We start from the raw sequence: 13,799 nt of genomic DNA, 5'->3' as shown, positions 1-13,799 counted from the left end.
AACCACAAAAACGGGAAAAGTTGACCCAGGGTACACACAACTGGAGCTGGCTCCTGTGTTCTTCATTTGCTTTTGAGTTTTCCAGATGAGATGGGAGAATTCACTCCAGAGGGTAGAAAGGGCAGCATAAGGGCTGCACCCCCTTGAGGCAAAGGGCCTTGGAGAGGTGGTCGTGGGAGCCGACTCTGCAGGCGGAGCTGTGGTTCCTCTCAGAGAGTGGGCCCCGCTGCGCCAGCTTTCAGGATCCTCTCCAAGGGGCTGACTCCAAGCAGGGACGACTTAGGAAGGCCCTGTGGGTGTTTTTACAAGTAGCTGGGATGACTTGGGTTTTAGGAGAAATCCATGGATGTTAGTAACCTCCTTGTTTTCTCCTGAAGACAATTATAGTGTGTTTCAGGGCAGAAGGTTCTAGTTTCTGTTTTCCCACAAAGTGCTGATCAAGACAGGTGCTAACGAGGGATTCCTCAGAAGCTGGACGGCAATCTGAGTGGGCCATAGTCTTGGGTCTTCATCACTGCATTCAAACCGTTTGTAAACACTGGAGGAGAGTCAGGTACTGGGAGAACTGAGTACATGTTCAGAAATGAAATCGTGCTCATCTAGAAGTTTTCCCCTAAAGTGGTTTAGTCTCTGACGTCGGCCATGGATGGTATCACTGATGTGCTGAGTTTTCAATCTTGGCCTTTGGAATCGGAGGTTTCCTAATAGAGTGAGCTGAGGTGCTGGCACTTTTTTCTTTTCTGGCCCCTGGACTTCCTGTTTGTGGCCATACCCATTCATGCTGTAAAGGCTTGGCCCCCAACACGAAGTGAAAAGTACCCTAGGGATCACCTAGTGCTAGTCCAACACCTTCCCTTTTTCAGGGAAGGAAATCAGGCTAAGAGAGGCCATGTGATTTGCCCAAGGTCACACAGCTAGCCTGCAACGGAAGTGGATCGACATCCCTAATCTCAGTCCAACGTCCACATTATGGGAGAGGAGGTGGTGGGGACCGGCCAGCTCCAACGTGACAGGAGGCTCTGATCAGGTCTCAGACTGTGACTGACTTCCCTCACATTGACACCCATAGGAAGCAGGGCCAGAGGGGAGGCAACAGCCTTGCCTGGTCCTTTGATCTTTGGTTTCAATACTATGATGTGTGGTTCTGCTTACCCTGCAGTACCATTTTACATCTTAATAATTTAAAGGCCTTACCTTTGGCTCTGTAGATTCATTTGTATATAATTTTCCGGAGGGGAAAAAAATCTGTCTTCATTTAAAAGCAATTTGGTTAAGCTTTAACTAACTATGTAACCACTCCTCACCCATAATGGGAATGCTAACAGAGGAAACATTACCTGGGTCATAGGAAACATCAATTCTGCATGTGGCTTTGCACTGGGATTGGGCAAAGCAGGGTCTCCTTTTCCACATCCATGAAATAATCTCCATTGCCTTTAGCTTCGTAGGTATAAAATGTCTTTCACTTGGGTCTGTGTGCAGTCTGCTGGACCAGAAGGACTTCCTTTTGCGTTGCTTTTTAAAGAATGAAGTCTTTTAGACACACAAACAGCTGTGGAGAAGGCTGACACCCATGTCCCCGTGTCCTGAGCTTGTGCCTCCACTCCTCCACCACAGCAGTCATCTCTCCTACAAGCGCCCTGTGGCCCCTGGGCTGCGGACGACTCTTAGGGGGTTTACTGGCTCCAGGTTAGTAGGTTTTTTTTAAGATTTTTTTTCCTTTTTCTTCCCAAAGCCCCCCGGTACATAGTTGTATATTCTTAGTTGTGGGTCCTTCGAGTTGTGGCATGTGGGACACCACCTCAGCATGGCTTGATGAGTGGTGCCACATCCATGCCCAGGATTTGAACCAGCGAAACCCTGGGTTGCCGCAGCAGAGTGCACGAACTTAACCACTTGGCTATGGGGCCAGCCCCTCCACATTAGTTTTTACAGTGGACTTTCAGCTTGGCTTTTTCTGTACTTCATGGGTAGAGCTAATTTGCGTGCTGGATTTTCTGACTGCTGGCTGTTTCCCCCTGCAGCTGGGGGCTGATGGCTCCCTCTGAGCCCTGACTCAGGCCAGCAGCCAGATTATCTAATTCCTCTTATGGAAAGGGCAGTGCTGTTCTGGGCTAACTCATGCAAGGAGCCTCTTGCCCAGGCGTGGGTATCAATTCCCGGCCCTGGAGGCCCCTCCCTGGGTCTTGGCCCCACCACCACCCTCCCCAAGTCCCCATCATGGGCCTACGGGCTGTGCTCACAGCTCACCAACACGGCAATGGTTTCTTCATTCCTGGTGCTTGAATATATCCCTTTTATACTTCTGAACTCAGCTATGTATCTTCAGTTGTATTTTAAAATATTTTACCTAGTTTTGGAAAAAGGATTTTTCTTTTTCCTTAGTCTCCTTGAATAATCCCTACAGTCCCTAATCTAGGGTTCCTACATGACCTGGGCTTTTCAGGGTGAGACGGCTAATTTCTCAACTAAAAATGCTTTCTAGGATATTCTCCACCTCAAGTGGACCAAATGACCCAGTTTTCTCCTAAATATGTTTAAATGTTTCCTGATGCCTGGGAAGAAAAGGCCTATGAAAGGTACACCTGTCATCTTCCATCTCTTTGGTAGAAAAGACAGAGCCCCATTCAGCTGATGAGAACAGCTCTGACTCCAGAACATCCTGGTGTCTTCCAAGCGGGCGTCATGATCCCAGGCTCTCCTGGAGTGCTTGTTGATGAGCAAGAGGAAGCAAAAGCTCTGACCTGGGGATGCCACCAACCTGCCTAAACCAGGAGCCGTCACTGCTGCCTCTCCTCAGCCTCCCTTCAGGACCGAGTGGTTCAGAAGGGCTCAGTTTTACAGGCTCCTTAACACCTTCCAAGCTCTGCATGCAGAATGGGTGGGTCAGGGGAATGGTCCTCAGCTCTGGGGGCAGCTGGAGCAGCCCCCCGTTCCCTTGCCCCAGAGTACCACAGCTTGGTCCCATTTTCAGTGTGTGCTGAGACGTGAGAAAGACCGAAGAACACAGCCCTGAATAAACCTCTGCAAGAGTTCCAGCGTCTCCTCCAAATGAGTGAATAAAATCAAAGCTTCCTCCAAGGGCATGTCCTGTTATTTTTACAAAGCTTTATTGAAACCTGTATGTCAAGGTGACAGTAATTCAGTGTTTTGAAAATAACAAAAGAGGGTACTCCGGACTCAGGTTTACCAAATAAATACCAGAAAGCAGGGAGCTTAGTCCCCCATCTCCCAGCAGGAACACAGAGCATGCCGACAGCTTCTGCTGACTCGGGGACAGGCACCTACGCTAACGGGCATGTCTGCAGCATCTCCCTGGAAACTAGGCCGAGTGTAAAGAGGTTCGCTTTGGTCCAAAGGATGTTTTCCCAACACAAATTTAGAAGGCTGCTGTCAAGTTCTAAGTTCCTTCCAGAACAAGCAACAGCAACTGCTGCAGCCTGCTAGGAACAGAGGTCCTGAGCAAGGTGGCATGGGCTAGGGTGGGGTGCTTCAGCCAAGTTGTCAGGGTAACACCATCACCTCAGTATGCTCAGAAGAAAAAGCTGCACAACCTTCCAGCGAACGGTGGCCAGTCCTCAGGATCACCCAGCTCGATGGAGAAGTCTGGCAGCAGTTTTCCGTCTGCTTCGAGAACAGATTATCGCTGAGCACAGGTCACATGATCTACAGTCTAGTCGGGGTAATGTAAAAATTGCCTTAAGGCTATATAGTCAGCCACCTCTGGTTAAAAAAAAAGTACTTAGTGCACATTTAATGTAAGAAACAATTGTAAAACTTCATCTGAAAATCAGATGGGTTCTAATTTCTATAGAAATTATACCTCCCTGGAGCAGAGAAGGGGAGACAATCTATTGCTTTGATTTCAAAGGACCGGCAAGACCAACACTGTACTTGCTGTTAGCTCCAGTCAGGCCTCAACAGGGTCAATGCATGGCCTTAAAGACGCACATATGATAGAAATTTCGTGTGGCCTCGGTCACTGCTTCCCAGATTTTTTACTAGCAAAGTAGTCAGTGTTTATTTTTGGCTTAGGAAAAATCTCTGTGACCAGTTGAGAGGCTGTCTTGTTAGAACCACAGCCGCCCTCACGCACTGCGGTGTGGGGCTGCAGGCCTTCCGCCTTCCCCGACTCCGTTCTTGGCCTCGATGAGCCCCGAGCTCACACTCACTGGGTGCGAAGAGAACCGTTCCAGACCGAGGTGCTTCAGGAGCTGCTGTACCCGGAACAAACCTTCCAGCAGGACTGGGCAGGTATGAAATGTCTTATAAAGAGTGTGAAATGAGAAATTTACAGTCCATTCTCTCTAGTGGAAAACATGCACACGTGGAGCCTGGTGGTACAAACTGTTCCCTGGGGCCCACCGTCGCCTCCCAGCTCTTCATATGGGTTTGTATAACAAGGTGGTGACGTACTTTTTCTTGTACCGGTGGGTTGCGCTGAGCACCATCACTCCATCCTGAGGAAGAGGGTGGAAATGATCAAAGGCAGGACTAAGATGGGGGCTCAAACCTGAATGCATGAGAATCATCAAGGGTGCTTAATACAAACACAGATTGCTGGGCCCGCCTTCAGAACAGGAGCCTGTGAGTGTGCATCAGGTCCTGGAAGCTGCCCTTTAGAAAAGTATTCCAGATAATTCTGTTGCTAGGGGGCGTCAGGGCACACTTCAAGAAACAGCTCTAACAGCGACAAACCTGTCATTACCTTGATAGAAAGCGCATAAAGGTGGTTCAGCATGACGTGGTTGGGCTCAGGGAGCAAAGCTGGATCACACTGGAGGGGAACAAAAGCACACGTGAGCATTGAGGATTGGGAAGTCAAGAAGATTCTCCCCTTTATTTCACAGCACCAGGTATCAGAGGAAAGGAAGCAGGCTCTCACCCCTTTTTCCTAAACCAGGCAGCGAAAGGGCTTGTCCAAGAAGACAGGTGAGGTGAGGGGATAGTGCCTCATTATCCAACTAACAGGAGCTTCCTGCGTGCCTGCTGGGCACAATGGTGTGTGTCTCTGGTCAGGCTTTCCCTTTGCGTCTAAAGTGGGGGCCATGGCTCTGTCCTCTTACTGAAGGAGGGGCAGGAAGAAAGAGCTGTCCAATGAATGCACTTTCAGAGAAAGCAGAAAGATGCAATTTATACTAAACGCTCCTGAGTAGTGGATTGCAAAACTCTTGTCTGTAAGATGCAGCCAGGGAGCCTGAAGAAGGAAATGGATAATTGGGGGAGGGGGAGAGGCGCAATTACTCTGTAAAAGCTCACACAGGACTGGCACTTATCTTCCTATTTTTTAAGAAAGGCCAGATATCTGGATTTTTTTCCAATGTACACTCCCCAATTTTATAAATGCTAATTCAAAAAAGGTGTAGGGCAAAAGCTGTCAGGCGTGTGTGCATGGGGGGGACTCTCGATGGGGCGGGAGGACCTAGTGCCCTGAGAATGGCGAGTCCCCGGGTAACACACCATGACCGCTGTAGGGGACGCCTGCACACGAGTGCATTCAGCTCCACATCTCAACACACAGGCACCACTTCTCTGTGGAGTCCGGAGCAGCAGCACGATGACTTCACCACCTGTGCCTTTGAGGTGGTGGCTTGGACAAAGTGCAAGAACGTCTAAGAATTATGCCGTGCATTCTGGAGCTGGGAGAACCAGGCAATCCAGGTTAAACGGAATGGAAAATTAACCACAAGGGAATAACGGGATGCTCTTCAGGATCCAGGAGGGCACACATTCTTTTCGAGAGTGATATCAATTTCTCAGAGGAAATGTGTGTTACCCAGATACCCTAAATTTTGATTCAGGAGCAGTGATGTTTCTGAAAGCAATTTGGTGATTCAAACTAGATTCCAAAATCTGGGCACCAGAGGAGAAATCTCATTACACAGCTTACTGGAAGGTTGGTTACGTTATTTTGTCACAAAACTTAAAAGGAATGGGGCTTGGGCTGAGGCAGAGTGAAATACAAGGAAGATAAATTCAGAAAGGCTTGTGGGACGGGGAGGCCGCACCCACACTCGGGAACATCCTGCTATGTGGACCCTGGCAGTTAACACTGGTGGGCAACATGGAGCTTTTTCACGAGCTGCTTCGCAAGAGGTGGACTGAAGGAGGAGCATGGAGGGCGGGCCCGCAGACGCCTGTGCACTCACCGAAATCCCCGTGTCCTTGTTCAGGATGACCTGGAGCAGATGTGGGGGGAGGATGGGTGGGGCTTTAAACCGTTCTTCTGGTTTTGAGACATAGGGCTCCTGATGGTAGGGTCCTGGCGGGGAACTGGACAGCTCTGTTGGGAGATGGTGAGAGGACATTTACTTTGAAAGTTAGCAGGTCTGGGGCAATCTCATTTAACTTATGGTATTGCCTTGTTCTCCTTGTCTCTTGTTCCCTCAACACAGATTTATATTCTCTTGGAGAATATACAGGCTCCAAGGGTGAAGAGCAGAGGCAATGAGAAAACCCTTCTGGAATGTGGCTGACTGTCATAAAATTCAGCAGAAAACCCAAGACGCCCTGGCGGAAGACAGAAGTTGTGGCAAAGTGTGTCTGGGTCAGACTAACAAGGAAGCTGCTCACAATAACCTAACCTCACATGCCACTGCAGAATAATGCTTCCTTCTCGCTTCAGGCCAGGCTGGCAAATACCGCAAAGAAGCTCAAGGCTTCAAGTGAGGCTTAAGTGGCTAAGCTCAAGTTACGAGCACTACCACCAGAATGAAACAGAAGATAAAGCAGCCTGTTTATACAGAGGCAGTGGCGAAAACAGGTTATACAAGGCACCGGCACATTTCAAAACTAAAAAAAAAAAAAAATTGAAAAGCTGATCTCTAAAGGTTCTTTAACTTCATCACTCTCAGGTTCCTTTCAAATTCTTGAGTTTCTCGATCATACAGATACATTAAGAAGCTTCCAGAAGCAGCTCACTTAGTGATGTTTGGCTAGCTGAAAGGGACTGAGCTGTTAAGCAAGGGCACCTGGGATGAGCCTGGTCGCTAATCCTCGGGCTGTCCAGAATAAACCTGATAGGCCCTAACTCTGCCAATTCCCTCCACGTCCATTTCTAGGGGACAGGCTCCCTTCACATGACCCAACCACATCAGAGCAGGAAACTGAGAAAAGCATTAAGTGCACAAGACGGAGCCATTAGGAGTCAATCCATATTTGGGGAAAGCGAGTATCTACATCGGACAAGTCTACAGCAAGCGGGAAGTTGCTTTAGCGGCAGCGAGGGGTCAGTTTTCCTTCCCCAGGTGATCTGTGCTGCTGCAGCTCAACTAAAAGCTTTGGTGTGAGGCCTAAAATTCCATGTATCGGCAAGTAGGGGCTATCTGGACATCTCCTCCAGCCTCCAATTCTCACCTATGTGAAAAGAAAGAATTTCTCTAAAAGATCAGTTAGCTTTCCAGATGGAAGAATGCTATCTTTGGATTTCCAATTCCTGCTCAACAACCTGACCTGTCAGCCACAGCAAGCCCACCACGGTCGATTTACCACTTTAATTTCTGAGCCAATAAGAATGAAAGACCCTGTTGGCAGAACCTCCAGGCCCAGCCAGGTGACAATGAAGACTCGTCCTGTAAACAGAACTGAATCCATTTTCTTAGACTACCAGACACAGTCCTGGGACACCTTGTCACTGCCTCCCTCGGGGGTCTAGGAAGTGTTCAAACCCCCGCAAGGAGAGGCAGCTGGTGTTGACACTTCAGATCATAACACATTCTTCCCCCTGAATTGTAACAATTATGTTTCCAGGGAGTTTCTTCCTGTGGGGTGTGGATGGAAGCAACTTATCGAAAGGTCGATGACTAGACAATTATTGGAAGACGACACAGTTTTACTAGGACCGTACTGAGCAGACTGTGCTGGATGGCCTGTTTCCCGTGGTGAGCCTCTTTCTCCCCTGAAGGGATTCTGACAAGGTGCTAATGCACCACACAAGTCACGGCCAAGGTCACCGAGTGTCCATTTATCACCCGTCAGGCTGAAATTCTCCAGCCACCTCGAGGGGACAGTGAGTGGGCAGAGAGCTGGCAGGCTTCCCCAGTGCTGGCTCATCCCTGACCCAGTGCAACTCTCGGAACCTCTTGGGCCCTGGCTCTGGTACGAACTCAAGCTCTGGCTCTGTGTCCACTGTCTACTCTCTGTGGAGGCAGACCCACTGAAGACCAGGAAAACGACTGACAGCTCCCTCGGAGCTAAATTTCAACAGCCTGACCTGACAGAGTTAGGAATTAGTTCTGTGGCCCTTTACAGAGCTACAAACGTCCACCTGATTGGGCAGCTTGAGCTCAAGAGTGAGAGGCAAGAGAAACAAGAGTATTTCTAGACTGCACAGCCCCCACCTGTACACACGTGGTATAAAATAACTGTGTTCATACCAGACACATCGGAGCACTTTTGGGAATCCACCATTAAAGCATCAAACACTTCAAAGTCAGTTTTCTTCACTTGAATGATGTTGTTAACTGTGCCAAGCTGGCTGGTTACTATTGGCTGGGAAGAGACAGACAGGCAGAAATCACAACATGGAAGGTCTCTGGAGTTCTTCTAGAGGATTTGGCATTCCTGGCTGGAAGGTCTCATCTCCTGGCTAGCCACCCTGCTCTTCTTGGTCAAGGGTGCCAACAGCCTGACAATTAGCACTGCATCTAGCTCAGCCACACACAGGGACTTTGAACAGCAGGACAAAGGGACGTGGCAACAATCCAGAAGGGAAGGTGATTTGTTGGGACTGTGCAGTCAGAGGAGCAAGGGCAGGAGAAGAGTACCTCAGAAGGGTCGTGTGTCCACTGCCCATCCACGAGGAACTTGTACTGATGCTCCCCTTCGGGCAGATCCAGGATGGCGACAAAGTTATTGTGGCTGCAAGGAAAAAGGAAGCAGACGATTTCAGCTGAGTGGGCGGCTCTCTGAGCTTACCTGCAAACCAGCCATGGAAGAAAACATTTCCATGTAAAACCAAGAGTTCTGCTGCAGAATCAACATTTCTAACCAATTTAGACAATTCAGTATAATGATCTCAATCTAGACAAGCTATGAGGAAGCAGCGAGGCAAGAGGTCTTCCTGAAAACTCACTCTGCTCAAATCCACGGAAGCCACATTCCTACCATGAAAACGTCAACAAATAGGCATTTGTCTTCCCAACCTGCATGCAAAATACCACCTGGCAGCCTGGATGCCAAGGAGACAGCAACACCAGATACAAACAGCTCTCTGCTCCCGGGTTCTACCCTCCGTCAGTTTGCCTTGGGCAGGAGAGGGGATCAATTTAATAAGATGCACAAACAGTTCCCGAAAGAAACTCGCAGAACCACTTAAGCAAGGTTCCAGGAAACCTCTTTCATTTGATTGTTTGGTTCCTCTGACTTGACCTGACTTGTAACTGTGCCGAGTGGCTTCCTCCTCCTCCTCTGTTACCGCTGGAAAAGCAGGCAGTCCCGACAGTAATGAGGCCGGGCCCAGCAGGGCGCCGTTTCTCCCTTCGGTTCATCAAGAGTACTCACTAGTGAAGAGGCTTTTTCACTGACACTTTGAGAAGGAGTCCCTGCTAGGCTTCGTGACAAAGTGTTTTACTATCGTCTTGCTAATGATGCCTACATAGCATGCACCTTTCAAACAAAAGTCATACAGAGTCAAAGTCAGAAGGAGCCTCAGAGACCACCTGGTCCGATATTCCTTTCTGAAGATCGGGATCCCGAGGCTCAGGTGTTAATGACAGGTTAGCTGGGCCAAGGTGGCCTCAAATCCCAGTCTTGAAGACTCCCAGGCCACACCTCCTTCCACTGCTCTAGGAATCGATTTCTCTCTTTCTGAAGGAGAAGTTCTGCCTGGACAAACACAGCTGAATATCCGAAGTGAAAGATGTCTATGAATCAGAAATACTTGCAACCGTGAGACATTTTCATCTAAGAAAAGCGTCCTCTAAACCTAGAGACTATTGGGTGTGAGATCTGAACCCTACAAATTATTAAGCAAGGTAATTTTTCCATTCAGCATCCACTGAATAAAAACATTCTCTTCTATTCCCCCACAGAGACTATGTAGAAACAAGAGTATCGCTGGGTTATGACAAACATGTACATGATCGCCAAGCAATTACCTCCTTGTGAGGGGAAGTTTACTCCAGTTGTTGAAGGACCCAGATAAGTAAACTTCCTTTCCGCCCCCGGTCCATCGAAATACGGTTGGCCGAGCCTGGGCAGGAGCTTTATCATTCACTTCCAGGTCATGCTGCCAGGCCAGGAATTCCTCCTTCTCTGGAGCCTAGAAACAGAGCGGTTTACTCAGGGGCAGGAAGCCGTGAGTGAGCTCCCTACCACAGACAGTTACCCTAATAGGGACAATTCATTTTAAAGAGGCAGCTGTTATGACCTCGGTTCATATTTGGGCTCATTAACTTACTAGCTGTGCCTCAGTTTCCCCACTTGCAAAATGGAATAAAAATAACCACTTCTTAAGCTTTTTGTGAAGCAGACAGCTCTGCATAGTGTGACACGTGCTAAGTGCTTAGTAATTATTAGCCCTTATTATTGTTAGTAAAGAAGCCTACATCACAATTCTGGGAGAAACTATAAAACTCATTGGGACGAAGGCTGCGATGAATCCAAGACTAGCTTAATCAGCATCATTTTTCTCCCATAATTAAGCAAGATTTGAAGTAATGGAAATTTATTAGGGACAATACAGAGTTGTCAACTTGAAAACCGGCAAATCCAGACTCTGAGGAAGGGAAAAACTATTCACCGAGCGCCATCCAGGCACTGGGGAGAAAAAGACAGACAAGACAAAGACTGACTCTTGTCGTGGTAAACAGTAACTTTTAGTGCGGGAAGTGCTGTAAAACTGAGGCATTCCAGAATAAGAGGGAAATAAACACGTCTGACTCTGGGTGAAACCCATGTGGTTCTAGATCTTTTACATTTTTCCTAGTCAGAAGCCAAAGACTTGAGAAGAGCAGGAGCTGGAGGCTGAGAGAGACCGTTAAAGGTGTCGCGCGAGCTTCTAGCACCTTCATTTCAAATACCGACCTGAGCTTTTCTTAAAAGATGCCTTCACTCTTTAAGCTTTAACAAGATCTACAGATTAAAGAATGGCAGATTTTCCCGAAGCACTTTCCACTGAGGACATGACAACTAACCACAGATCTGTGGCCTTTTTTTCGTTTTTGTATCTGGGGCATTCAAGCCAGTGTGTCTGCGGCATCATTTCAGTAACTTCTGAGGAACTGATAATGGACGCTGTTTAAAATCATTCTCCACGGATCATCTGTACGCTAAACGTTTCGTCTAAGAGTTATGGAACAGCAACAGAACAAACACTTCTTGAAGAAAGCAGTTTCATTCTTATGGTGTCTTAAATAGCCGTCCTTGGCCAAAATTATTTCCGGGGGAAGGGATGCCAAATCATAGGAGAAACAGGATTCCAAAGTTCGCTTTGCACACCCTTTTTCAGAAATACAACAAATTCAGAAAGCCACCTCCAGTCACAGCAGGCAGGGCCCAGGAAAAGCAGGTTCTTTATAGATTCAAAGCCAGGATCCAAGTGCGGATGTAATAACAAAGTGATCGCCCAGCCCAACATGAGAAAAAACGAGAGTGAAGCTGGAATGAGTTGCCAGGCAATTAGCCTAATGGATAATGATGATTAATATGCAACTGGATACTAACACAGAGTATGACTTAATATTCTAAATAGACCAAAGCAAACATTTTTGAGGCCAAAGTTGGGTGGGTGGGGGAGCACCTTCATTTTTCCAAAACCTACTTTGTTCACTGTCCTTTAAGGAATTAGTTCTTCATTTTTTAGGAGCTATCACACACCTATCAGCTGCCAGAATCACTACGTGTCCTTGGACCAGGCCCTGCAGCTGGAAACAGACCCCATCAGGTGGGTAGCAGGAATGTGGCTGAAACAGGAGTCAATAACCATCCTCGGAGTTTCTGAGGAACAAAGCAGACCGCGGCAGGAAGTCCAAATTTGGCCTGCAAAATGTTTGCTTTGGCTTGTTTAAAATATTAAGTCATATTTAAACAACCGGGGGGCAGGGGAGCTGAATGGCAGCTGGCTGCCTCCTTCAGACTGACACTTCACTCATACACTGACCTCCAGAAGTCGATCACTTTTCTACGCCCGCTCTCAAGGAGCAGGGCGAGCCAAAAGTTTTAGGGGGAACTAAGCAGCTCTGGCAACTGCAGTCAGCTGTTCCACTCTTTCAGCGTAGTGTGCGCGCTGCTTTATCTCCAAAATTGACCATAAGCTGCAAAACCAACTACTACAAAAAGCGCCAGTCTGCGTAAAGGTGAGGGACGACTCCTCAGAGCCGTGCAATTAATTACACCGAAGAGAAAGGCAGAGGCTGGGGCTCAATTACTGCTAACTCGACCATCTTAATTAATTAAGAATTCGAAACGCTGTCCCAGAGCTGTTTTCTCCTTAATGATGTTCAAAGAAGTGAGTTCCTCCTCCTCCCTCGGGGCGCCTTTCTCAGATCGGTAATTAGATACAGGTTCTCGGACTGCCAAGCGGGGTCTTACAAGGTTTTTAAGTGCCCGGGGTCAAGCATCGCCTCCCTCCCGCTTGCGATGATGAATTTTAGAGGGGACTTGGCGGGGAATCTAGTAGAGGGGTCCTCCCCTCAACAGAAGTCAAGGGGACTCGATTCCCCCGCCCCCTCTCACCTTCATTTCCTCGGAGTGGAAGAGGTCGGCGTCCTCGGGGCTGTCCATGAGGATCTTGGGCCTGTCCCCGTCCTTGGCGCCCCCCGAGCTGTCCCTTCGGGGCGTCTTATGGCCGTGCCGCTCCAGCGCGGCGCGCTCGCTGCTCGTGTTGCCCATGGCGGGGGTCTGCGGGGACTCCGGGAAAGGACAGGGGACTCCTGGAGTCAGGGGGTCACCAGGACCCTAGGGAAAGAGTCGGAGAACCGGGTAGCACACCCCTCGGGCTAGTGTTCGGGGCCGGGCTGGCGCCAGGTCAGCAGGCTGGTGAAGTATCACAGTCCCGCTTTACCTGCTCCGGCAGCCACGGCGCCAACTTGGGGAGCGCGAAGATACCCCGACCCTTTCCCAACAACACCCCTACGTCCTAGCAACTTCCGCTTCCGGCACTTCCGCAAGCCGGCGGGGCCCACCCGGTGGGGGCGGCTGCGGCCCGCGAAGCGCGCGAGGCTAACTCGAGCTCACTTCCGCTTCCGGGCCGGGTCGGCGCAGTCGTAGGCGTCCCGAGGCGGCCTCCGTGGGCCGCGGAGTGCGCAGTCGCAGTCGGCGTCTCCGACTGGCCTTGGACGAGGCCGCTGAAGGCCGGCAGGGGGCGCACCAGCGCGCCGGCGCTCCGGGCCGCAGGCCCCGTGCAAAATTGAGTGATGCTATTAGATAATTTAGTAATCTTTGCCTGCTTCAGTTGATTCTACACTCTACAGCCAAAGAGGTCGTTCTAAAGGGCAACTCTAATTGGGAGACTTCTCTTCCTAAAGACTTTTAATGCGCTAGCTCGCACGCCTTTGAATGCCTTAGAATTACCTGGAGTGCCTGTTTAAAATTTAGATTCCCCCTGCCCTAATCCCCGGAAATTATGATTCCGAAGCTCTGGAGTAGGGTTTGCTTTTTAATAAGCACTCCAGGTGATTCTGATGCAGGTAGTCTTGCAGGTGTCTGAGAAAATGACAGACCATAAGATCTCTGGAAATTTCTCATGCCTAGTAGCTTGGGGGTTGTAAAACCCTGGAGTCGGCCGTGTTATTTTTAAAAAATTGAATGCACAGCCTTTTGATAGGTACTTTTGCGAGATATTTTGTAAACACTTTTGA

The 13,799-nt window shown here is 49.0% G+C and overlaps 1 protein-coding gene across 1 annotated transcript; it reads right to left on the bottom strand.

Annotated features, from left to right (window-relative positions):
• Positions 1 to 3,088: 3,088 nt before the first annotated feature.
• PRKAB1 (protein kinase AMP-activated non-catalytic subunit beta 1) lies at positions 3,089 to 13,193 on the bottom strand. The gene is made up of 8 exons (XM_070516172.1): positions 13,004 to 13,193; positions 12,676 to 12,897; positions 10,098 to 10,261; positions 8,766 to 8,859; positions 8,376 to 8,490; positions 6,150 to 6,283; positions 4,709 to 4,777; positions 3,089 to 4,460 (listed from the first exon to the last, which is right to left on the bottom strand). Exons 2-8 carry the CDS (start codon positions 12,829 to 12,831, stop codon positions 4,383 to 4,385), a joined length of 810 nt encoding a protein of 269 aa, XP_070372273.1. The 5' UTR covers positions 12,832 to 12,897; positions 13,004 to 13,193; the 3' UTR covers positions 3,089 to 4,382.
• Positions 13,194 to 13,799: the final 606 nt, after the last annotated feature.

Source organism: Equus asinus, chromosome 8 (genome assembly GCF_041296235.1).
Source record: "Equus asinus isolate D_3611 breed Donkey chromosome 8, EquAss-T2T_v2, whole genome shotgun sequence".
Classification (NCBI taxonomy): Eukaryota; Metazoa; Chordata; class Mammalia; order Perissodactyla; family Equidae; genus Equus; species Equus asinus.
Note: the sequence above shows the minus strand (reverse complement) of the source record. Positions and strands in the feature narration are given on the sequence as shown.

Excerpts from the sequence above, each read along its gene's own strand:
- PRKAB1 (XM_070516172.1), bottom strand. The coding sequence starts at position 12,831 with ATGGGCAACACGAGCAGCGAGCGCGCCGCGCTGGAGCGGCACGGCCAT. Across the intron at positions 10,262-12,675 it reads TCCACTCCGAGGAAATGAAG|GCTCCAGAGAAGGAGGAATT; the intron begins GTGAGAGGGGGC and ends CTCTGTTTCTAG. Across the intron at positions 8,860-10,097 it reads AAACTTCCCCTCACAAGGAG|CCACAATAACTTTGTCGCCA; the intron begins GTAATTGCTTGG and ends TTTTCCTTGCAG.